Source organism: Lygodium microphyllum, chromosome 26, assembly GCF_053477565.2.
Source record: "Lygodium microphyllum isolate KBCC chromosome 26, Lygodium_microphyllum_v1.1.10, whole genome shotgun sequence".
In the NCBI taxonomy this organism is placed as follows: domain Eukaryota; kingdom Viridiplantae; phylum Streptophyta; class Polypodiopsida; order Schizaeales; family Lygodiaceae; genus Lygodium; species Lygodium microphyllum.
The window spans coordinates 70,502,782-70,529,351 of NC_141160.1; the positions used below are offsets into that span (position 1 = coordinate 70,502,782).

General features: G+C 40.1%; 1 protein-coding gene across 1 annotated transcript in view; it reads left to right on the forward strand.

Annotated features, from left to right (window-relative positions):
- Nucleotides 1–605: 605 nt before the first annotated feature.
- The window catches only part of LOC148013383 (Prolyl oligopeptidase family protein), a 51,406-nt gene continuing 25,441 nt past the window's right edge, over nucleotides 606–26,570 (forward strand). Inside the window, exons 1-12 of the mRNA XM_087667802.1 lie at nucleotides 606–1,024; nucleotides 1,457–1,661; nucleotides 2,173–2,283; nucleotides 2,369–2,417; nucleotides 2,537–2,646; nucleotides 2,751–3,254; nucleotides 3,550–3,678; nucleotides 3,765–4,058; nucleotides 4,182–4,640; nucleotides 4,781–4,846; nucleotides 4,959–5,019; nucleotides 5,153–5,302. Of these exons, the coding sequence (XP_087523928.1) occupies nucleotides 652–1,024; nucleotides 1,457–1,661; nucleotides 2,173–2,283; nucleotides 2,369–2,417; nucleotides 2,537–2,646; nucleotides 2,751–3,254; nucleotides 3,550–3,678; nucleotides 3,765–4,058; nucleotides 4,182–4,640; nucleotides 4,781–4,846; nucleotides 4,959–5,019; nucleotides 5,153–5,302 (2,511 nt within the window). The 5' untranslated portion in view covers nucleotides 606–651. The remainder of the gene's footprint in view (nucleotides 1,025–1,456; nucleotides 1,662–2,172; nucleotides 2,284–2,368; nucleotides 2,418–2,536; nucleotides 2,647–2,750; nucleotides 3,255–3,549; nucleotides 3,679–3,764; nucleotides 4,059–4,181; nucleotides 4,641–4,780; nucleotides 4,847–4,958; nucleotides 5,020–5,152; nucleotides 5,303–26,570) is intronic.

The following is a 26,570-nucleotide window of genomic DNA, read 5'->3' on the forward strand; positions in this document are numbered from 1 at the left end:
GCTGTTTACTACAATAAACAACCACTCTGCATAGGTTTGTGATGAATATCTCAAAATCTATGAGGAATTTGAAAGAACTTTCTTCTGCAAAGTTGTAGACCATGTCGAAACGGTTAGGAATATAGCAAGATATAGCTTCTGCAAAAAACGGTTGCAGGCACAGTCTCCTTTGATGACGTTTTCTTTAGATCTGATGTTTTGATGTCAAATGGCTATTGCCAAGCCTTCACGCTTCATGCATTCAAGCTTTGATACCATGTTGGAAGAGAGGGAGAGAAACAGAGTGGAGCAAGAAAGTGAAAGAAAGAGAGAAGGAATATAGAGAGAGGAAAGATAAAATTTAAAAAGAAAAAAAAATATAAAAAAAGTTTTTTTAAAAAAAGAGAGAGAGAGAAAAAAAAAAGAGAGTGGGAAGAATAAAAAGGGAGAAAGAGAGAAAAAAAAGCAAAAGAAGAGAGAAAATTAAACATAAAAAATTTAAAAAAAAGTTAAAAAAAAAGAAAAAACATAAAAAATAAATTATTGAGTGAAGTTGCCGTGTAACTTCGCAAAATGCTAGTTAGAAGATTGTGATATGATTGCGATCCTTTCTTCATCGCAATTTTCAAATTTAAGGCCTGGCAAGGAAAAGTGGAGAGAGAGAGAGAGAGCATGAGCCTTAGCGACAGCAACATGCTGCTACTGCATCGTCTCTCTTCTTCTTCTTCTCCTTCGTCCTCGTGCATCGCAGGTTCCCTTGTTTCCTCTTCTTCATTATCGGTGGCAGCAGCATCACCCTCGCCCGTCGCAGTAATCTCCTGCCGTCTCGCTCGCCATCGCCACCGTGCTTCCTTCCGGCCGCTGCAACTTTCGTTGTCCTCTCCATTATCTCACCGTGCTTTCTCCGCTTTCGACCCTGCCAAGCTCCACTGTCCAGGGCTTTTCTCCTCTTTCAAGACTATGTCGCAAACGCAAGGCCTCCATCGACTGGCACCACATGCTACCGCGCTGCAGCCAACATTCAGCATCAGTGTAGATGGAGCAGGTAAAGCACACTTTTTGCGACCATTCAAGCACTTAGGTCTTACCGCACTCTAATTTGAGCAGTAGTGCTTATTGCACTCTGATTTGAGTCCTGTTGAGCACATGCATTTTTTTGTAAAATTCTTCTGACTAATATAATTAGCCACACCTTTGTTTTGGGGGGGGGGGGGAATCTGAATTGAGCCATTTTGACATGCTCAAGGGGGTGGGTCTCGAAAGATCTAGTTGTTTTTCGACTGTGCAGAATCTCAAGCCAATTGATAACGCTGAAGCTTGTGTGCTCCTAAATTGTTTTGATGCTTGCATACTCCTGAATTATTTTCAGATCATGCCCGCTGCACGGAGGATGAAGCCATGTCTAGTTATTGAGTGTTATTTCATAAGCATTCCATTACATTAATTATCTGGTTAATGTGAACACTGTTTTGACCAGATGGTGATGGGTATCGACTTCCACCCAAGGAGATACAGGAGATTGTGGATGCACCTCCAACACCTGCACTGTCATTCTCACCAAAAAGAGACAAGATATTGTTCTTAAAGAGACGAGCTCTGCCCACTCTGTCTGACTTAGCAATTTCGGAAGTAAAGCTTGCTGGGCTCCGGATAGATTCTGACAGCAATACAAGAAGCCGCATGTAAGGCCTTGTTGTTTCATGATTTAAGAGTGCAACATCTGCATTTTAGATTTGTTTACTCTCTGTTACATAGTATCTGATATTATTTGTCAACTTACACCCATTGCATAGTCTTGTAAGAAGCACAATCCCTGACTTGACACAGCACTTATATTCCAATTGGGCATGATAGCATTTCTCACCAACCTAGCATGTATTAATTCTGGGGATTTCTAGCCTTGACAATTGCTTTTTTCTTCGTGTGAAATGTAGCTGGGGAGAAAATAAGAAAAGAGCTTGCAAGTTGAGCTTATGCACACTCCTTGTTTCCCTTGATGCACTAAGCATTTACTGATGACCTATATGCCATAAGGCACGTTTTGTAATGTTTGATGCTATATACTTGAAGTTATCCCCTCATTATTGCTCCTTCCTATTTGTTTCGTTCTATGGTAAATCAGAATTGCAAGTGGAGTGGTCTATTTTAGGTTGCCTTTATTAAATTTCTGGTTGTTTGTAAAGCTTTTTTCAGGTCTTTCTATACTGGAATAAGTGTTCATCAACTACTTGATGATGGAACTTTGGGCCAGCAACATGAAATTGCTGGGCTTCCAGAATCAGCAAAACTGAATTTTGTATCATGGTAATTTGGCATCTCTCTTTGATAGCTTTGAGCTACATACCAAAAGAAGTACGCATGCTTCCAACTGTTGCTTGTGTCTTTGCAGGTCAAAAGATGGGCATCATTTGGCTTTCACTGTAAAAGAAGCACAGCAGGTTTGTGTCTACCACAGGTCATTGTCATTGAGGTGCAGAATATGAATATCTTGTTGAGATAAGCTTTGGATCTCTGTAACTGTTAGAACTTTTTACTCAGAGTTGACATGCATCAACAGGAAAAGGACAGTTGTAGTTTGTTGGCATTATGGGTTGCAGACGTTCAAACTGGCCAAGCCAGAAGATTGTTTGGTCCACCTGAAACCAGCTTGAATACAGTTTTTGACTCGTAAGCTTACAGTTCCAAGTTCCTGTAAATTGGCTTTCCCCTGTTTGGAAATATATTTTCCCTTCACAAGGATTGCTGGATGCTAAAATATTCGGGTCCTGCAGCTACACTTGGCTGGATGAGCGTACACTGGTTGCATGCTCAATTCCGGCCGCTCGAGGAGAAGCTCCAAAGAAGCCAAAAACCCCAAGTAACCCTAAAATACAGTCTAATGAAGGCGGGAAAGTTGTTCAAGCTCGCACATATCAAGACCTCTTGAAGGATAAGCATGATGAGGATCTGTTTGATTACTATGCCACTTCACAGCTCCTATTTATCTCTTTGGATGGGACAATTAAACCCATTCAATTGCCTGCAGTTTATACATCTGTGGAGCCATCTCCTGATGGACAGTATCTTCTGGTCTCCCGCATTGAGCGTCCTTATTCATTTAATGTTCCATGTGGACGTTTTCCCAAAAGAGTACAGTTGTGGACAAGAAATGGGGAGTTTGTCCGGGAGATCTGCTACTTACCTCTCGCAGAGGATATCCCGATTGCATTTAACAGTGTCAGAAAAGGTAGAAGATCTGTTGGTTGGAGGTCCGATGAGCCGTCATCTCTCTACTGGTCAGCTATCCAGAAGCTTTATATGGTGACGTAGATCATTTTGTTATGGATGATTTATGTAAATCAGCAGTTGCTTTTGTTTTGATGTCTGCTGAGCACCTTAGAGAATTAATCACGGTTCCTCTTGCCTTAGTCTATCATGGGGTCAATTATATCGAAGAACTTTTTACTAGAATTAGTCTCTTTGCCACCTAGGTTTTAACTAGAATTAGTCTCTTTGCCACCTATGTAGTTTTCTTTGAATCTTCCCTGCTGTCTGTAACACGTTCCTTACTTGTAATTACTGTTTCATCAGGGTGGAGACGCAAGATGGTGGGGATGCCAGGGTAGAAGTTTCACCCCGTGATATTGTTTATACCCAGTCTGCAGAGCCAAAAGATGATGAATCACCAAAGGTTCTGCATCAACTTGACTTGCGTTTTGGGTGAGAAGTTCAGTTTCCTCTCTTAAACAAGTCGAGTGCACAGGGTTGTCCCGTATGTTCACATTATCCCTGATTCTGCTGTGCAGGGGGATTGTTTGGGGGGATAATTCATTTGCATTGGCGTATGAGTCATGGTATAAGACACGGAAGACTCGTACTTGGATTATTTCTCCAGAAGACAAGGAAAAAGCACGGATATTGTTTGACAGATCATCGGAAGATGCCTATTCAGATCCTGGGTCCCCTATGCTCCGTAGAACATCGTTGGGAACATATGTACTTGCATGGATCAGAAAAAATGATGGATCAAAATGGTTACTTCTCAATGGTAATGGGGCAACGTCAGAGGGTGATATTCCCTTCCTTGATCTTCTGGATGTGTAAGTAGCATGTACATTGAATCAGACTTTTTCCAATAGTTTTTATCCAAGGACTGTGATCTTTAGGGTGCACTTTGGTTATCTTTCAAGCATCATTCTTCTTATACATCTCCCTTTATTCAGAGATACAGGGGCAAAGGAAAGAATCTGGCAGAGCTCTAAGGAGCTCTACTATGAGTCAGTGGTTGCTCTTCTCTCTGATTGCCGTGATTCAGATTTAGAGCTTGACAAGTTGAAAATTCTGGTATCAAAGGAGTCGAAGACTGAACGACCCCAATATTTCACATGGTGTTGGCCCGATTTGAAGGTCCAGCAAATCACAAAGTTTCCACACCCTTATCCCCAGCTAGCTGGTTTAAAAAAAGAGCTTATTAAATACACACGGAAGGATGGAGTGCAACTTAGTGCTTTGCTATATACACCTCCAAATTATGAACCTGCAAAAGATGGGCCTCTCCCACTTTTAGTGTGGTCATACCCAGGAGAGTTTAAAAACAAAGATACAGCTGGCCAAATACGTGGTTCACCAAATGAGTTTGCTGGCATTGGGTCAACTTCACCTCTATTGTGGCTGGCCCGAGGGTAAGTTGTATGTTAAAGCTCTGTCATTAGCCTCTTGGTTTTTGTGAGATCATAGGTTTTTGCTGATAATAAGGAAAAAGTATGAGCTTATGGAACTCACGTATGGTTCTGGGCTCAAGGTTTCATCATATGTTTTGCAGGTTTGCAATTCTGGATGGACCAACAATTCCTATTATTGGTGAAGGAGATGAAGAAGCTAATGACAGGTTGTGTCTACCTCTTTACAATTTGGATTTGCCACCTTTAGAATCATTTTACACTTTCCTAAGTTTTAGTGTTTGAAGCAAGGTGATTGAGCATCAAGTTTGATGAAGACAGGTATGTTGAACAATTAGTTGCAAGTGCTGAGGCTGCAGTAAATGAAGTTACTCGACGAGGGGTAAGTGAGTTTTGGCTCATCTTGATACTACAACCATGGTTTATTTCATGTTTTTAAAAACTAAATCTAGTCTAAGGTACAATTTAGAAACACCATTTGTTGAATTTGTTACCTTTGATCACTGTAATCACAGGTAGCTCATGCAAGTCAAATAGCAATTGGTGGCCATTCTTATGGGGCATTTATGACAGCCAATCTGCTTGCACATGCTCCAGACTTGTTTTGTTGTGGAATTTCACGTGCTGGTGCATATAACCGAACTTTGACTCCTTTTGGGTTTCAGGTTAGTGGATGTTGCTGGATTGAAGCTTGCACTTGCATTTTGTGGTAGAATATTCCTCAGTTTAATAATGCATATGTATGTGCTTGATGTTGCCCAACCATCATTGATGTGATGATTAAACTGCACATGTTAGGTGTGCCTAAACTTTGCTTTTATCTCCTAAAGGTTGTCATTGTCAGCTTCGGTTTTTCCCAGTCTTTTCAGTATGAAAAAGTTGTCTTTCAATGAGAGTGAAAGCACTTATTCTTCAATTGGGCCACTTTGAGCAATTGCTGCTCTTCTAGACTATCCCAGAGCACTTGGTTTCAGTCCTTCCACTGTTAATTGTTACTTCAGCTGGTGAATACTGGCTAGTGATCTGGCAAATACTTATTGCTCTTCCCTATGACTACCACTATTTTTGGTAAAAACCACTATCATCATGTTTAATAAAACCATTAACGGTAAAACTTTCGCATTTTTCACAGCATTGAAGAACTAGAACCACTACTATCACGCTGGCATACTGAGAACGCAACTATTTCACTATTATCATGTTGGCATACTGAGGAGATATGACTATTTTTTTGAGCGTATGAGGCAAGGTCACTGCAAGACATTGGATGACATAAAATGAGTTTAAGCTTAAAATAATTTACTACACTGTGCATATCATAATAGAAAGCACTTCATGTATGAAGTCCTAAGGGTGATTCCCAAGGATGGAGCAAATGCCATATTCAAGAAGCCCTTCAAAACTCTAAGGTGCCAAAACTTCCTTGGGGGTCACGGCAGTCATTATCATCTCTTAAAAGAGAAGGTTAATCAGAGACAGATCCCTTGTCTACTAGGATATTTGGATAAATTGCAAAAGTTAAGGATCGAGAGGTTGAGCAAGGAGAGCGCTCAATTGTTCCCTTTTGACCCAACTGTACTAGTGAAACAAGCTGTCCTTTTTAAGAAAGATTGGTGGAACCTTGAATTATATTGATCACAACAAGCAATTAAAGCATAAAATTAAGGATAACTAGAAAGTCAGGCACTTCACCACTTTGGTCTAGATTGCACTATCTAACGCAAAACCTAGGAGAAACAATGGAGCACTACATCGAAAAGATGGAAACACTAATCAGTCTGAAGTTCAACTATCTAACACAAAACCTAGGAGAAACAATGGAGCACTACATCGAAAAGATGGAAACACTAATTAGGAAAAAACACCCTCAAAGAAATGTAAAAACGAAAATTTATTAAAGGGTTACAAGAGACCATCAGAGAGAATGTAAGTTTGAAGCGACCGCCCAATTTGGTTGAAGCAAACACGAAAATTTATTAAAGGGTTACAAGAGACCATTAGAGAGCATGTAAGTTTGAAGTGACCGCCCAATTTGGTTGAAGCAAACACAAAAGCTTGAGGATAGGAAGAAGTTCAATTTGACAATTAAGAAGAAAGGGTTTATATTCTAACCTTGGATTAGTTCCCTCAAGCATGGCCTCATAAATGGCAACTAACGTACCACATGCAAGGGGATTGGCCTTCCCTAAGGAGGCCATTTTCATAGGTGCACACAAGTCAATATACACAAACTCTAACAATGTAGAAGCCTGTCTAGTAGCCGCTTTTGGAAAGGCCGATGATGTTGTTTGTCCTTTAAATAGCTAGGATACAAAGTATTAATGGAAGAGAAGCTTGGAAGACCCTCAATAAGGCCCCTTCCATGATGCTTGTCTAATGAAGTGAGCTCAAAGTTCAGGTGCCCATAGCATGTATGCCAAAGTAGACCACTAGCTGAAGAAGATTGAGTTGCAAAGGCTAGGCTATGAGCTTGTAGACTACTAGCCAAAGAAGACTAAGCTACAAAGGTTATGAGCTTGTATCCTCAACGGTATCGATCCCCAAGGTGAAGACCACATAGATCCCTAGTTGTGTCAAACCATGAATAGAAAGAAGCTTAAAACCTAAATCATGAACGTAAAGACTTTTAGCAAAAGAATCATGTCTATCTAGAATGAGGGAAATCGACCCCCATCATCAATTTGCAATCAAAAATCTTCACTCCACTATATTTTGTCATTGCATCCCTCATCCTCTTCGAGGCTACTTCGTTTTCAGCTTCAGTTGCTATGTAAAGCTTCCATTCAAAGTCTTTTGAAACCCACATGAATATTTGAGTCTCCAAAAGCCTCTAGTCCATACGTTGCCTAGAGTACGTATCTGTCAAATTAGATGACATTGTCAATGGTCATGTGTTGACAAGATGTGTAAGGCCAATCAAGGTACATGAGACAAAGTAACACACGTGCAAGCTCCAAATTCAAGACATTTGGCAATGAAGACAATGAATATCCAGGCTGGGCTGGGCTCTCCAAATATAAAGCCTAAATCATGTTAAGCTGTCACCTAAACTTATTTAGAAATGCTTCTCTTAGAATGGCATAAGTCACCCTTGTAGCAAAGGGAAGGTTTCCGTACATCAAGATGCTTTATCTTTCAATGTTGTTGGAAGTATATGGAGCTTTTGGTCATCGTCGATGATCTCATCTGCTATGCACATCACCTCAAATAGTTAAATAGGCATATGAGAATTGTCATCCCAGTGGTCTAAATACTGCATAACGCCTGTAAGTCACATTGGTGCTCTCATAGCCATATATAACCCCCTTAATACTTCTAAGTCTTCAAAGATTGGTGCCTGCTCTTTTGGGGTAGCAAACAGTCTACTAAGGCTCCAATATTGTGTAAGAATCTCTATGTTATTATTTTCTATGCTATCATTAGTGGAGTTTTTATCCATCTTATATCCTCCTGTTTTTATGGAGATGTTATTAGAAACAACAAAGTTATTTTGTTCTCATTTTCACTCACATTTGTCCCCTTATTTGAGGTACTTGTATTGGTCCCACTTGTTCCCTTGGAGTCTCCTTGTTTTTTCCAATTGTAATTCGATGATTCAATATCTATAGCAGATGTCTCTCTAGTGACTTTTCTTGTCTCCAACAACATGTTCACCACCTTGCAAATTATTTTACAATTCAAGGTTTAATTTATCCAACTCCTCCACTATTTGTCGAGCTTTCATTCCAATCTTTGTCTTGCTCTTTGATACCATGCGAGTTTCTGAGTTTTACTCACGAAAAGATTTTGTTTAAGCAACTTGGAGATCTTATAGATATCTCCTCCATTTCAATTCCTCATTGGTGTGACTTCTTCATCGTTAATAATTTAATGTTTTATGTGTTGCTTATATAATGTTATCCTAGACCACCTCTCTCCTCATGGTTGCTTGCTCGACAAATGCACCAAAAAATAATGGCTCTCTAGAAGCCTCCTAGATACGTGAGCAAGATAACTATTTGTAAAGTTATTGCATTAACTAAGGATGAAGAATGATTTACTTAAGCCTTATTAGCCTTTAATTAACTATGCAATTGATATTCTTACTTATGCTTTATTGTCCAAGCTTTACATTCTCTATATTGTAGACAAAAAATCCCCAAATCTCATTGATTAACTCTTCAATTTGAACTAAAGCTATTAATATTCTAACTCTAGTGCTTTCAACATTGATACTAGAGGTGAACTTCGATATAACAACATTATCCCAACCTTAATTTTCAATAGCACCTTAACTCTTAATATTCACTAATTATTCTTTTGACCTGAACCCCTATTTAACAAACAGACTACTTCCAAATAAGTTTCAAACTTCATGAACTTTTATTAGTACATTTTACTAAGTAAATAAAATGTATTCTTTTTTAAACTTTTTAGTAATTCTTTTTCCATTTTTACTTATTAATTGTTTATTTTTTTGGTAGAAAATCCAAAGTATTTTTAATAATTACTTTGAAACATATAAATTAAAATTCTTGTAGATAGAGTATCCCCATAATCATTATAAAATCTGTACAAAGTTTTATCCTTAAATTACTCTTATCCTTTAATATTTGCTAGTTATGCTTTGAAAATATTCAAAAACTATCATTTTGATCCTTTAATAATACATATCTTCCTATACACAACTTCAATATGGCAAAAAATTCTTTAGTAAGTATCTCTAAACACATTTTAACTCTGTTTTAATATCTAATCATTAATCTCTTATTAATATTATTTATTACTTTTAATTACTAATAAAAATGATCATTTTCAATACTAAAACCTCTATATTTCTGAATTCATACATCATGAATGCATGAAACTTGATTTCTAGATTTTCTTTATGTAATCTAGCTTTGTTTTAGTACTGTTTCCATTAATGATTCATATATTTCTTAATTCTCACTAATTAAGACCTAAAAATGCAAATTTTTATCTATTTCTTATAATTTCCTCTTTATTTGAACACTTGGTATGTAATCGTTCAATCCCTTTCCTTTTAAATTATAAAAGATGAATTGAATGTTGAAGTTGATGATGCAAATCCTTGCTTCTCCTCCTTGGTGCCTAAATTTCATCCTTCTTTTAATCTCCCTAAATCGACTCTAATATCCGCTAATCCACTATTAATCTTACTAAAATTTTCTTTTCCTACACTCCATAAATGGCTTCAATTCAAAAGAAAGAGAAGAGAGAATAGGATAGATTGCCAATAGAAATTGTTGGGTGCTACTTTGTTTGTTGCTTCGAATGTTTAGAACTCCTCTAGGATGATGTCACGATCTTTTTCCTCTCTATTACTTATTGGATAACTTCTTTCTTTTTCCACGATATCCCAACTTAACTTCTTGATTGTCCCATTTTCAAACTTACTTCTTCCACACTTGAATCAATTCTATTTTGTATCTTTTCACATCTTCGGCCTAGTTTCATTTCGTTTTGCAAAACGAGGTCACAAAATGAATTTTTTTTAATGAAACGAGTTTAAAAAAAGAGTTTCTTTCATTTAAAAAAACAAGTGGACCAATTTTCATTTACAACTTTGGTTTCTCCCACCCTCCTTGTGTACCTAATCACCTCATTCTCCAATCTCTTCCTACATTGTTTTGTTTGACAAACGGTGTTGTGAAACAATAAAGATTTCTTTTATTTTAAAAATATACGAGCTATTTTTATTTTACAACCCATGTTTTTCTACATCCTCCTTGCATGCCCAATCACCTTGCCGTCCTCCTCCTCCTAATCCAACTCTTTTTGGTTCACTCCACCCTCATTTCCTTCTCCATCTCTTCTATACTCTCCTCCTCCATCTTCTCCTCTACAACCTCAAGTGAAAATGCCTTGCTACAAGGTTTTCACTAATGAATGTTAGTTTTTACTTTTTCTTTACATGATATATTATATGTATTTTGTAGCCTATACATGACTTATGAGTTGTGAATGCTAATTTCTAAATGAGTAGGTGAAATGGAAGTTTTGATTTTAGGCTTTAACCTAGATGGAATGTATTACTATGTATGGATCTATTTTTTTTCTTGTAATACTATCAATATATATTAGTTTTAACTATCATAAATAACATTTTTGGTGACTATGGGCTGCTCGAAGATTATCACGGGGACGTGAAATTTTTGAGATGCTTTAATCTTGCTAGTAACATTTGATTAATTTAATAATTAAATGTGCAAGGTTGTAAGGCACATGTGATCCACTTGGTAGTTATTTTAGGTAATAGGCCAAGGACCTCGAGGAAACAGTGGATGCCAAAGGGAAAAGTCGTGAATAGTTGTACCTGTTGGGTTTTGGTTGTCAACTTTGACCCTAGGACAATCAATTAACCATTAAGTATGAGTGGTGACAATAGGGACTAGGCATTAATTAATTAATTATTGCTAGTCTAAGGGTCAATTGAGGTAGGGGACCACTTGGGGTTGCAAATGGCCTAGCCAATCAAATTGTGGATAGACACAATTAATTTTGGGCAGGGCCAAAAGGGTTGAAAGTAATTTTCGAAATTAATTAATTTTAAAAATTAATTATTTGGTTGTAAATTGATGGAGAATGGGATTAAAAGGTTGCTACTTGGCGAAAATGCCCTTGCAATGGGAAAGAAGGATGTTTGGGGCTGGTCGAGAGCCATTCAGTGCATTTAGGCTATGAAAGAGAGGAAAGAAAAGTTTATGGTTTGATTTCTTACTGTGGGAGACCATCTAGAGGCCAGCGATAGTAGCAATCACCCCACTTGGAGCAGGCGACAACATATCTTGTGTCTACAAGAGTTGGTGACAACATTTTGGGGCCTCACGACAATAGGCAACTGCATTTAATGCAGATTGGAGCAGGCAAAAGGCAGATTTTCATGTTTTCTCATGGAGAATCTAAGATTACTCTCTCATCGTAGCACTCTCTCACCTTCTCCAACTTGTGCTCAACCATTCTTAGAAATTCTCAGCCATTTGGAGCAGATCTCAGCTAAATTTGGTGGACAACATTGAGAATTTTGCTGTAAAACCTAAATTTTGCAAAAATTAGGGTTTAGTAGTCACCTTGGGACTCATGCCATCAGTAAAGGCATCATATATTGAAGTCAGCACCTGCCATTCAAGAAGTTATTAGGGATTTCAAATGCCACCCCATCTCATGTAAATTGAGGCATCATTTGGCCAATTTGTGGTTCCAATTGTACAAATTTTGGGCAAAAATCAAGAAGCAATTGCTATAGTAAGGGGCTCTTGGATTAGCGGAGAAGATTGTGAAATCTTGGTTTGTACTCCATCCATTAGCAATTCAAGTTAAAGAAACATTACAAGGGTTGCTAGTTTTGGGGCCAACAGGGTGTCCAATGTCTAAGATTATGATGGTAATGTGTGCATTTTAGTCTATGCTCATTTATTAATTGCTGTAGTTAAGTGCATGGGCAGGTTTTACCACCCTCTTTGAGAAGGAAGGCTGGTTTTATAGTTCCATTGTTGAAATACTACTCAATTCTTTGATTTGGTGGACCCGAGGCACTTGATTGCAAGCTAAAGCTTTGTGCTAGTGCTGATTTTTGTGCTTAGCTAAGAAATTACAGCAAGATGTCTTCATACGGTGAGATGGAATCAAGTAGTGTTGATGCCTATCAATATGGACATTCACATGGTTTTAAGTAGAAAATGCAATGCTTGATCTTCGACAAGGCTCACATGACGGACAAGTTCTGAAAATGTTGCTATTGAACAAGATGCAAGGCTTTCAAGGCCAAATGAGGTTGAATGAGAGTTGTGTTCTCCACGGTGCAAAGAGAAATTTGCAGGTCTATGAGATAGAGCTCTTTGGTGTAATTCACGCACTGTCTATGTGGAAACATTACTTGTTAGGGGTTGATTTTACAGTGTAGACAAATCATCAGACATTGAGATACTTTTTGACGCAAATAAAGTTATTAGAGAAGCATATGAGATGGGAAAATTTTCTCTCAATGTTTCATTTTCAAATTGTACACATTGATCGCAAAAAGAATGTTGTGGCTAATGCATTGTTGTGTAAGCCATGAATTTCAGCCATCAACATGGTTTATTATATCGAGTTGGATGCCATGAAGGATCAATATGTTGTTGATTCAGATTTTGCCAATGTCTATGATCAACTTCGTAATGGCCAGAGGCATGGGCACTTTGTGCTTAGAGATGGATTTTTGACAATGCATGGATGACTATGTATCACAAAGTAGTCGAGGCCTAGAGTGATCAAGATAGGCCTTGGCAGAGCATTGCTATGGATTTCATTTTTGAGCTTTCTAGGACACCTACAGGGAATGATGGGATATAAACTATTATTTGCAAGTTTATCTAACATGCCTATTTCATTCCAATGAGGAAGAAGATAAAGACTGATCATATGGCACGATTATTCTTGGAACATATTTTTAAGTATCATGGAATGCCAAAATCGATCATTAGTGATCGAGATCCTTGGATCACCAATTTATTTTGGAAGGATTTGTTTGAGAATACGAGTTCAACAGTGAAATTCTCATCATCCTTCTATCCGCAAACAAATGTTTAGCTTGAAGTGGTAAATTTCATAATGTTGGATCTTTTGAGATGCTATGATTCAAACCATAAGACTGAGTGGAAGCAATAATTGCCATTGGTTGAGTTTGCTTACAATAATACGGTGCATAGTTCCATTGGCAAAGCTCCATTTTAGGTGGTTGAGGGTGGCAAGAAGGTACTATCAATTTTATACACTAAGGATAAGATCTTTGAGGTTGATCACTATGTGAAAAGCTTGGATGCACCCTATGCAATGATAAAGTATACACTTCAGAGATCACAAGAAAAACAAAAGAAGGCAATTGGTTGCTATAGATATGCTTTGTAGTTTGCAAAGGGCGATTATGTATTGTTGCGTTTTGAAAAGGTAAGGTTGAAAAAGATGAGAGAAAGAGAGAGGTTGTATGTGAAGCTGAGTATGAGATGCTATGGGCTCTTCCAAATATTGGAAAAGATTAGCGATGTTGCATATCGGTCGAAATTACTTCCATATTGGTGGATTCACAATACCTTTTATGTCAGTTTGTTAAGGTCTTTTTGCGGTGATGTGCTAAAGGATGTATTTAGTGAAATTTAGCTTGAGGTTGAGGAGCTGGATGAGGTCTTGGTACTCGAGCTGATTTTGGCACATAAGGAAAGAAATGTTAGGGGTAAATCATAGTTGCAATCGTATGTTGTACGATACTATCCGTACCATATGGTACGGTACATATCTGTACAAAAAAAAGAGTCTTTCTTGGGCATTGTCTGTCATGTCTTTCCGCGTTTTGCCTGTGCGTTCTGTGTACGCATGTCTTTCTGCGTGGCACTTTTGGGGCTGTGGGAAGCCTTGGATACTTTAGCCTACCCCCTTTTCTAGCTATGCACTCCTTTCCCAACCCCTCTTGGATTCCATCTAGTTGGCAGCCGTGTTTGACTGTTGATCCCTCTTTGATTGCGACCCTTCTCTCATCTACAAAGGGTGCTCCTCTCCTCCATGCTTCCACACCAATTTAGCAAGCATTTGCCATTCTCATTTGTCTCTCTTGGATCTTGAATTGATTTGTGATTTGTGAAGCTCTAGCCTTTAATTCAAGCTTCTCCCATCCACTCTCACTTGCTCTTGCTCTTTGAACTTTACCAGAACCCTCTCACTCTCTTTCAAGTTTCAACTTCCAAGTTTCAATAGTCAAGACTCTCTCTCTCTCTCTCTCTCTCTCTCAGGCCTTTCCATTCATCATGGGCACCATGACTTGTGAGAAGCAATGCGGCCTTCAATTTGCACGTGATCCATGTGAGAGGGACACAAAGAAATCCAACTCCCACCATTGGACATGCAAGTATCGTGGAAGCGCTATACAAGTGGTGTAACCTGGCTTCTCCAATATCTTTTCAAGATGGGGGGTAAGTTGCTCCATGCAAGGAAATTCCTTAAAACATTGCGGATGAGATTCTCGCTAAAATGAGAGGGGGATTCACAAGAGGAGGAAGTGGCGCATTGGTACCAACTTCTATGCCTACTAATGAGGAAGCAATCGAATGTGAACGTATCTTGAACAAAGAGATCTTGATTGTTTACATCTTCGCGAGTCAAAAGACTCTTTACTTATCACCGATAGGACCCTAAATCCTAGTTGTGCAAATGTTATCTTATATCTTACTTATCACTAATAAGACCCTAAATCCTAGATAAGACCTATGTGGCAGAGGTCTCTACCATTGATGGTGGGGGCTCCATATCCGTATCTGGCTCTGCTGGCAAAAGACAAAGAGTGGAGGCTCATGCAATACCGAAGAGACAATCCTCTCTCTCAAGCTCTACTCATATGTGTGGATTGGTTGGTTTTCCTAGAGAAAGGCAACAATTTGCGAACATTGAAATTGCACGTACGGTGATTGAGTGCAATCTTGCATTCAATGTCTTAAAGGCAAGAGCAATGGAAAAAGATGGTAAAAGCCATTGCCAATGTAGGTCTATGTGAAGGATGGACGCGTATCACATACATCACAGGGATAAAATATAGTCTGCTCCATTCTCATCGATGGATGGAGTGATCGTAAGAAACATGGCATCATCAACATACTCGGTACTTATTTTTTGCGGACTAGCAAGAGGAGGAAAACAAGCGTGTTCATCTACCGCCACATTTAGCAAGCTATCGTTGAGGTATACATTACCTTTTAAATTTGTTTCACTTTCTTTCATTATAGTTTATGCATAACTATCTATCTCTCTATTCTCTCTAATATCTATCTCGATTCTCTCTTTCCTCCAAATCTCTATCTCTTTTCATTCTTGAATCTTGAAAGTTAAAACTTGAAAGCTTAACTCTTTCTTTCTCTCTCTAACCCCTAAGTATTGTTACTTGTAATTTATGGTTGTAGGTGGGTCCTCGAATGTGGTGCAAGTTGTTACCGACTGTAACCAGCCTTCCTTCTGTGGATGGGTGGTAAATCCGTGATTACAACTCAATTACAGCAACAAACAATTAATGCAAATCTGAAAATACAAATTTACCTATTGATCTTGGACAATGCACACCCGATTGGCCCCAAAATTGGGGCCCCTTTCGGTATTTCTTTAGCTTTATTGAAGAAGAAGTTGATTTACAATGGGATTCTCCCGATCCCCTTTGCAATCCAAACTCCCCTTGCTGTCCAAAGTGACGAGTAAGTCTTCAATCTATTTTGCTTCTTGATTCGGATACTTAATTGGCCTTCACCCACTTCATAGGCCATGGAAATGCTCCAAATTCAATGGTTGGCTAGTCCTACACCTAAATTTAGTTGAAATTTACCTTTAGCCTTGAAATATCCAAGTCTTGGAGCTTCCAATTTGGCAGGCTTCTCAAGGTTGCCGCTAAATCCTAATTTCTGCTGTAAATTAGGGTTTCCAGTAGAGAAATTTGCAATTTCTCAGTCTCCAAGGGTCCAAATGCTGAGATCTTCAGAGAAAGGACTGTGAAATGGCTGGGAGATGAGAGAGAAAGCTGTAGAGAGAGAAAATTTAGAGTTTCTTTGTGAGGAATTGAAGAAAATCTATCATTTACTGCTGTTGCTCTGTCTCAACAACTTGTAGATGCAAAGAACTGAAGAAAATCTGTCATTTACTGCTGCTACCCTATCTCAATGGCGTGTAGATGCTGTCACCTGCTGTTGATTGGTCTTCTCCAACCCTTGGCTACCTCAGAATGGCTGCAAATCAGACTAGCAGCATCTCCTTCCTCTCTCTTGCAGGCTGAATACACTAAAAATGCCTCTCCAACCTCTAAAGATGTTTTTCAATCTTGCATGGGCATTTTTGACAAGTTGCAGTCTTTCCAAGTGGTTTTTTCAGCATGATCTATAATTAAATATTAATTTTCAGTCTTTAAATATTAAAAATTAATCTAATAATTATTTTAGTACCCTGAAAAATAATCAGATCGGCGAATAATGAAATTGGCTATTTCCATTCCCGAGTGTCTCTACACCATCTTTGACCATTAGATCGGTGTTAGGTACCATTAAACGCCACATTTCTAGTGTCACCAACTGACACTTATGGCCAACTGAATGACCTAGGTCAACAACTGGCACCAAATACTACCAAGTACCTATGCAACATAACTTATAGCAACTTTTGCCTTTGACATCTTGTGATTTCCTCGGATCACGGGCTTGTAAAATTACTCTAATCCCAATTGCACCTCATATGTGCAACATTTACCTAATCATGTGATTAAAAGTTAATCCACATGTTAAGTGAGGTTTCAAAAATACATGTCCTTATGACAGCCCTCCCCCTTGAAATCCTTGCAATCATCCTAGATTGCACTGCCAAATGTATCAAAAGCAAAGTACTACAGTGGAATTTCCATAGGGCATCATTGCACATTGCTGTTAGACCATTCCATATGCCCAATATATCCTGAAAATTACTAGCCAACATAATATAACATAAGATTGACAAAGAATCTCAAAAACATTGCCAAATTATCATGCGACATGTCTATTTTTCATGAGCTCAACTTATCTGGCAAAACCAAACCATAGCATAGCATAACCAAGCATAAACCATGGCTAAAACATCAATGGCATCATAACATATGGTGTTGTCCATGGAACTAGATGTAAACCATTGAAAACTAAGATTAATTTGATAATAAATTGATCACTTGCTGATCTGAGAACTGATCACAAACTGTTGCAAATGTGATTCCAAACAGATCACAAATTCATTGCAAAAACTGACCAGCAATCAATGCAAAAATGATCCAAAAAGTGACCATAAATGGCTCTCAAAATTGAGGCAAAATTCATGTCAAATTGATCATAAGCTGATGCAAAAGTATAGTTTCAGTGCCCAGGTGAAACTCGTACTCATCTACATATATCTCACAGTGACTGGTACGCTAAGTAGTGACCTCATGGAAAATATACTGTCAGCACAGTACCTTGGATGCATGCTGAATACATCTGAGATCCACTACATACGAGAGCTGTCCATTACTGAGGAGTGGAGGTGCTAGCTCCCTCACAAGTATCAGGTAATACTCTAGACCTTTGCTCTGCTGAACCTGATTGAGCCCGAACTAAAGTCGGCTCTAATTGGAAAGCATCAAGGTCAAGCTGCAACAACTGAGGATGGTTTGTCAAGTCATCCTCCTCCATCCATTGGTGAATAATTCTTAAACTTCACCAAGTACCTTCTGGAACCCTTACCCCTGATCTTCCTCTCTTTGTGTGTCAAAATCTGCTCTGGTACGAGTATTTCATCGAGCTCTTCAACCTCCGACTGAAATTCAGCAGATATATCCTTTGGCACATCTCCATGAAAAGGTCTAAGCAAGCTCACATGAAAGGCATTGTGTATCCGCTAGTGTGGAGGCAATTTCAGCGTATAGCATGCATCATTGATCCTGTCCAACACTTGAAATGGCCCATAGTATGTTATAGACAACTTTGGATACAATCACTCTTTGCCCTTCGTCTTTTTCAGCCGTGCCTTTTCAAATCGCAGCAAAACATAATCGCCCTCTGCAAAGTGCAAAGCATGCCTATGACGATCAGTTGCTCTCTTTTGCTTATCCTATGAAAACTAAGTAAGCTGAAATATGATTTTTCATTACTTTGGAAATAGCAGAAGCAAATACAACAGGGGTAAATTCCCCTTTCAATTTTACATCCAAAGTATGAACTTTGCCTCTATGGAAGAGGGTCATAATCATATCATGAGTATCAATCACTGCATGCACACAGGGGTAAATTCCCCTTTCAATTTTACATCCAAAGTATGAACTTTGCCTCTATGGAAGAGGGTCATAATCATATCATGAGTATCAATCACTGCATGCACACGATGACACCAAGGCATACCAAGCAAGACATCACATCCTTCCAATAGAGCAATAAAGAACTCTTTGCTATCCATATAACTTCGAATGTGCAAACGAAGCTTTCCAATGAGAGGAGTGACCAGCTCTACATGTCCCTTGCATGCCATACCAATCTCACACATGGGCCCCATCTCATCCTTCTGATGCCTAAACGGGCTGCCATATCAAGAGAGATGAAATTTGACCGTGCCCCTAGATCAAGAAAAATCAATGCATGCCGATCTTTGATTTTGCCCCATGTCATGCAAAGTTCAGTACTATCTTGATTAGGCTGATCTGCCACTACATCATCAAGCACTAAACCAACAGTGGTTTTGCCTTTCTTTGCGTTATTATCATCCTTTTTAGCTTGTTGTTTATTAGGATAGTTGCGTGTCACATGCCCTTCTTGTTCACAAATATAGCATTTATTTGCAGCCATCAGCTCCCTACGTCATGCATCACTTTTTCCACTCTTTCTTTGTGATTTGTTCCTCTTACCAGCCCTATTTTTAGATCTGCCTTGATTTTCAGCATGTTGGAAATAGTGGACTTAATGCAAAAATCCCGAATACTCTTTTGCAAGCCACAAATATACTTCTCCACCTGCTCATGGAGGGGTACTATGCAATAAGAAGTAACTGGCAACAATGCATTCCAAAACTTCTTATTGTACTGGTCCAAGTTCTTGCAATCTTTAGAATTCAACTAATTCCAAGCTGACATAATGTCTACTTCAAAGGTACTTGTCAACCAATTTGAAGCAAACATTTTCTTGAACTGGACCCAAGTGGTAGGTGACTTTCCTTGAATAAGAAGTGTAGACCACCACTGCAATGCATTTCCCTTCAAAAATGTGGCTACCTTGTGTATCTTAGATGCCTCTTTGAAGTTGCCTCCAAAATAGGCTGCATCAAGCTGCTAAACAAGTGCTTTCAGCCTATCTTGTGCACCACTGAAAGGCTCACACTTCATGCTTTTGCCACCTTCATTATTGTCCTTCAACGGACCTATGGGAGTCAAGTTATCATAAATGGGCTGCTGCAAAAAGGGTGCATTGGTTGTATTTGTATTAAAACCAGCACTATCTGAAGCACCTACATGACCAACACCAAATCCTTGTGCTCCAACAGTCCTTGGGGGTGCCGAAACATATCCATATGGCCCGTTTTATGCCCTAGGCATCATGCCTATGCTGCCATACATGGGATTAGGCATTCCACTTACACTATCTGGATACATTGGGTGTTGTGAGCCATTAGTTGGCTGTTTCATACCATAGGGATTTGTGCCATACATTCTCGTATGCGGTGCCTGTCCAACCATAGCATGAAAAATGGTATCGCCACCAACGTATCCTTGCTGTCCCATGCTTTCATGTGCATAATTGCCTTGCTGCCCATGTTCCCATGGATTGGCACTACCAAGTTGGCCATGCATTTGCACTTGCTGCCCCACGGATACTAACTGTTTGTGCTCATCTGGCATTTTGGGCTCTTCTAAAGAAGGCTTAGGCATTTCCTTCGGTTCTTGTGGCTGTCCCGAAGCTGTAGAAGGTGTCTTCTTCTCTTTGCCTTTGCTGTCCTTCTTTGGGGCGTTGAAGAATCGAGTAAACTGGGGATCCTTTGCCAATTCAGCAAAAAGATTTGCTGCTGTACGCATTCGATCCTTGAAGCTATCATCAAATTCTTCATCCCTTGCTGGTCATTAGTCTCTTTATGCATTGAAGTGCCATCATTTGGGACATTTCCCACATTTTTAGCATACTGTCCATGCCGAGAACCATGCCCAACATCAGTCATTGCATTTCCCCCTTCACCATGTGATTGACCAAGGAGTGATGTATCCTCTCCACTTGATCCCGTATCACCATGCGAAGACATGCTTGTTGTAATTCACTGCTGAGAACAATTTCAGCAATAATGTAATAGTCCCAAGTTGCAATCAAGTACCACGGGCCCACCAATTCAAAGAATTTGTTAGTGTCTCGGCAACAAAACCATGTAACCAGCCTTCCTTACGTGGATGGGTAGGAAATCCCTGATTATAACTTAATTACAGTAGCAAACAATTAATACAAATCTGAAAATACAAAATTACCTACTGATCTTGGACAATGCACACCCGATTGGCCCCAAAATTGGCGCCCCTTTCGGTATTTCTTTAGCTTTATTGAAGAAGAAGTTGATTTACAATGGGATTCTCTCAATCCCCTTTGCAATTCAAACTCCCCTTGCTGTCCAAAGTGATGAGCAAGTCTTCAATCTATTTTGCCCCTTGATTTGGGCACTTAATTGGCCTTCACCCACTTCATAGATAATGGAAATGCTCCAAATTCAATGGCTGGCTAGTTCTCCATCTGAATTTAGCTAAAATTCATCTTCATCCTAAAACAATCCAAGTATTGGAGCTTCCAATTTCTGGCATGCTTTTCGAGGTTGCTCCTAAACCCTAATTTTTGCCACTTGTCAGAGTTTCTTCGCGAAGAATTGAAAAAAATCTGTCATTTATTGCTGCTGTCTTGTCTCAACAACTTGTAGATGCAAAGATTTGAAGAAAATCTATCATTTGCTGTTGCTGCCTTGTCTCAACAACTGTAAATGCTGTCACTTGCTGTTGATTGGTCTCCTCTAGCCCCTGGCCATCTCAGAAGATCCTCCAATGGCTGCAAATCAGACCAGCAACATCTCCTCTCTCTCTCTTGCAGGCTGAATACACTATAAATGCCTCTCTCTAGCCTCTTAAGACGTTTTTCAATCTTGCATGGGCATTTTTGATAAGTGGCAGTCTTTCCAAATGATTTATCTAGCATTATCCATAATTAAATATTACTTTTCAGTCTTTAAATATTTAATATTAATTTGATAATCATTTCAATGCCTTGAAAAATAATTTGACTAGCCAATAATTAAACTGGCTAGGCAACTTCCATTCTCGAGTGTCTCTGTGTCAGCTTTGACCATTAGATCGGCGTTAGGTACCATTAAGCGTCACATCGCTAGTGTCACCAACAGACTCTTATGGCCAAATGAATGACCTAGGTCAACAATTGGCACTAGATACTACCAAGTACGTGTGCGACATAACTTATAGCAACTTTTGCCTTTGACATTCTATGATTTTTTCGGATTTCGAGCTCGTAAATTTACTCTAACCCCAGTTGCACCTCACATGTGTAACATTTACTTATTCATGTGATTAAAAGTTAATCCACATGTTAAGTGAGGTTTCAAAAATACATGTGCTCATGACACTGAGAATGCATTGAATTGTCGGTGCATGGGTGGTTTGCTTGGGGTAGAGTTTTCTACGATTGTGTGGACTCCATGTACAAGTCATTGTTTGGACTTGCTCATGGAGGACATTAGGAAGCTCAAGTGGGTGAAAAGGGTGGTCCGCAAAGCTACATTGGTTGTCACATTCTTCAGGATAAAGGAAAAGGCATATTAACAGGGAACGGCCGTCCCGAGGCCCCGGAACGCGAGAACGCCGCCCCAAACGGATAGGCCGAATAGGGACGCCAGAATGGGACGGGGACGTCCCCTGTGCGGCCCCTTGTCACATCCCTTGTCAAGGTATATTTTTAACAGTTTTTCTTTTTTCTTTTTTTTGGGAGTGGGTGCCGAGAATAGGGGCCCACGGGGACAAGAATAATAAATTCCCATCCCCTATTACCATGAGAGGGGGCTCTAACATGGGGATTGGATTGGGATGAGAAGCTACAAAATGGGCATCCCCTATTACTATCCCCACACATCCATCCACATCACATGCATACATTTCCAAATGCTATTTATGTATGCCGTTCCCTCTCGCGTCCCACCCCTCGTCCCCGTTTCTTGTTTTTAGCTGTCCCCCGTCTTTGACCCTATCCCCGTCTTCGTTCTCGTTCCCCGTTCCATGTTACTATGGGGAAGCACCCACTATGGGGAAAGGTGCTTGCTATGTATCGTGAGCATAGTACACTTGAGTTAAAGAAGCCTTCTTCGACTCGGTTTGCTTACATGTGATTGTTGCTTGAGTGCCTTTATGAGGTGTGGTTCAAGACAGTGGTATCCACTTGATGGAATTAGTGGAATGTGCATGAGACAAAAGAGGCTAAAGCCATGCAATGCTTCTGCCTTAATGAGCAATTTTGGCAAAAAGTCCATGCCGTTGTTATTGCGCGACTTCTATTTATAGGGTGTTATGTATTAGTGATTGGTGGAGACACGTGCTTGCATGGTGCTCACAGAGACACAGTGTGCACATACTCTAGAGATAGTAGAGAGGAGATGGATATGGATGCATAAGCCTATCCATGGTTTTGCCGCATTGGTACATTTTACCTTTAAGTTGTTGGTGGTTATGGATGATAGAGAGCTCTGTTTGGACTAGCTTGCTTATTTGACTTGTGTAGTTCTTGTGGATAACCACAATGTAATGTTGGAGAAGCTAGGATGCTATGCAGATCAAAGAGGGTATGTAGCTTTTGCTTCTTCCACTTGTTGGAGGAGAGAGTTACTTGTGAAGCCTTTATTTTGGTGGCAAAACTTTGGATACGCATTGGAGACCCTTCAGTCCTTAGCCATGAGAGTCCTTGCTTAGGATTGCTCTTTAGGTGCATGTGAGAAAAACTGGAGTGACTATTCTCTCATTCACACGAAGATTCGCAATCGGCTTAGGACACAATAATTAGAGCAGCTAGTCTATTGCCACACTAATACATGATAAGGACTATGACAAGCATGGATAGTCCAAAGCAGGTAAACGCTTAACCATAAAATTTAAAATTTGTTGTTTTAAACTTAAAAGTTTATACTTTGCAATTTAGACTTTAGTATTTACAATCTGATGTGCATTGCGTAGGTGAATGTTGATACATTCAAGTTGACGGGTGATACTCTTTCGAGTGTACATTAGGAGGTGGATGATGACGAAAAGATTTTTGTGGAGCTCTATAAAGAGCTTATAGCAACAGATACTCGTGACACTCGCAATTAGTATTCTCGTGGGCGAGAAGTTCGAGTAGGTGGTAGTAGGGGCATGGCTATTTGGCGCCCTTTGACATTGAGAATGGGTGCCTCAAGTGGCTTGTTGACATATATAAGGTGGGGTTCTAGTAGCTCACATCTTGTGCCTCATAATGACATTTTCTCCTTGTCTACACAATCGGCACCTAGGGAGCCCATAGAAACAGGAAATGGTCGGGGAATGGTCCCCCCGGCACGCCGAATCACTGTCGATGGCACGAAACCGTTATGGCATGCATTTCAAAACTATGGAACGTTCCTTGTTCCATTTAGAACAGGGAACGCAGCAGGGAACGTTTCGGATAGGAAACTCCATGTGGCATCCCACTTACCTCTTGTTGCTCCGCCCACTCGTTTTGCGCCGTCTGCTGCTTCTGCCCACTCGTCGCTCTTGCGCGCTCTTGTTTGCCTACTACTGCACACTCTTGCCCACCTCCTGTCTACTGCAGCCTACCCTAGGCCCCCGTTGCTCCCCCGTTGCTCCAACAGCCAGCCCCGATCTGCTCCAACCTCTCTTCTCTTCTTCCTTCTCCCTTCTCTTCCTTCTCCTCCTCTTCTCTTCCTTCTTCTCCAAGTTCCAAGTTCTTCATTCTTCTCCTCTTCTCTTCTTCCTTCTCCCTTCTCTCCTTTTTCTTTCTCTCTTCTAAGTTCCAAGCTCTCAACTTCTCCTTGAGGCCTGAACCCTTACTCTTGACTCTTGAGTCTTCTCCCTTCTCTCGAGACTCGAGTTCTCATTTCTCTCGAGCCATTTTTATTTCAATTTTCAGCCTGAAATAGCTTTATCTTCTTGCCCCGCTCGTCGGGCCGGAGGTTGAGGAAGAAGGTTCGATGATTGGTCTTGGTGGGAAGAAGTAAATGCTGACTGTCCATTGAGTGGTGGAGGATCTTGACCATGGGCTTGCTAGCTTTGCCCATACAAGCAAACTAGTGGAGTAAACAAGGTAATTCGTTGAACCAAGCATTTCTATTTCGAATTTTTATTGATTTTAATTTTTCAAAGTTACTTAAATATTAAAATATGGAATACCAATTGCCACTTGTTCCATTTTATGCATAATAAGGTCCGAACTTATCTTCTATATGAGCCAAATTCAGAGGTACAGTTTTGTCCTAATGTGACCTCGGAGAAGCAAAGGGAACTTCGTGACCGTATGGCAGGTCAACAAGCTTATCTTGCATCTAGACCACGACTTGTTGTAGTTAACCCTACAACTTTTGTGACACCATTCCCATGAGATGTGTCTAGAGCAGGGTCAATATCAAGAAGTACTATCTCTATACCTATTGCAGGCATTGTATTGGCCATGGCATCAACAACGCCACATGTTGCATGTAGACAGAGCACACTTGATACTAGTTGGTATCCCAAGAAGAAGGAAAAGGTGGATACATCAAAGTACGTTTTTTTTAAAAATCATGACCACATTCAATTTCATGCAGCCAGGTCAGAGTATTTTAAATTGATGTGTAAGAAGATTGGTGAGTATGGCTCTTCATATGTACCACCATCATCAAAGACTTTACGCACCAATTTGCCCGACAAGGAAAAGAGCCTTGTTGAGCAAGTAGCTGTGACTAGAAGAAGCATGTGGACTAAAAATGGAGTTTTCTTGATTGTTGATGGTTGGAGCGATACACGCAAGCGATCCGTTCATGGTATGGTTGCTTATTCTCGTGGGGAAATGTATTTTATATCTTCACACGACGCATCAGGGACAGGAAAGTCAGCAGATGTACTTGCAGCAGAGTGGGTTATAGTTATTGAGCTTATTAGCCCAGAGCATGCTGTGGGATTTGTTGCTGAAGGGGAGCTACAAGCTCTACCCTGAGAGCTACGGACCACTTATTGCTCAAGTGTTTCGAACCGAGCGGCCATGGCTACCTCTCACATAGCCGACGTGCAATGCCTACCTTACGGGTGTAGTGAGCTTACCTTCATGCCCAATCGAGTACCCTCCTCTTTCTTGCACACCAGTAGCTCCACGATCCTTGAAGCAAGCTCAAGCAACATCAATCCCTCTCCTATGAGCTTCATCCTCCATAGCCACGCGCGAGACAAGAGAAGAAAAGAGAAGAGAAGAGGGGAAGATGAAGAGAGAAGATGGAGAGCTTCTTCTCCAAGATCCCTCACTCTCACACAATCACTCCCTCACTCCCTCACACTCTCAATCCCTCTCTCAAGCACAAGCAAGAAGGCAAGAAACAAGAGAAGAAGAAGAAGAAGCTTTGGCCACACACAAGAATGAGCTTCTCATTCACTTTTCAACTTTATATACATGCCCTACTTTTCATGGGCGGTCATCCCCTTTTTTACATGGCCGGCCATTAGCCTAGGCCCATTTCTCATTTCCCACCGTTCTAATCTATCCTATTTCCAATTAATGCATACAATTTGCACAAGAGTGAGCCTGGTGCTCTTTTACAAGGATTCGGGAGCGCTTTCACACTTAATGGTGCGCTTTTTACTCTTTTACTTTCCTTGGGCGACTCTAAGACTTCCTGAGGGTCGTGCCCGTGCTTTTAATTTTTTCAGGGTCTGGTTACCGGTTAAGGCGCCTTTTTCTTCCTTTTGTCCTGCGCCTTTTGCTATTTCCTTTTTTCCATTTCCCGCTCCTTTGTACTGCGGTAAACATTACCCCCCTCCTAGCCAAGTGCCAGTCCCATGGCACTGTGGTGGGAAGTAGTGGGCTAGATGATGCTGTTGCTAGGTGGAACTGGTGGGTAGATGACACTGAGGCTTGTGAATGAGAGGTGATGGAGTTTGATGACGATGACCAGGAAAGATTCCGGCGTGCTTCCGGCTTCATGAAGATACTCGACATCGTTCACACTGTTGTGGCGCCCCTTATGTAGCCGGTCGTCTTTTGAGGGTCAAAAACGCTTGAAGCAATAAGCAATCCCTTAGAAGGGTGGTATTGGAGGGATTTATTTTGGAGAAACCCCCCGAACGCTGTTTGCCTAGAAAATCCGTTGCTTTGATTGAAGATCCTTGTCTTTGAGTTGAAAGTCTTCAGTTTTGAGTTG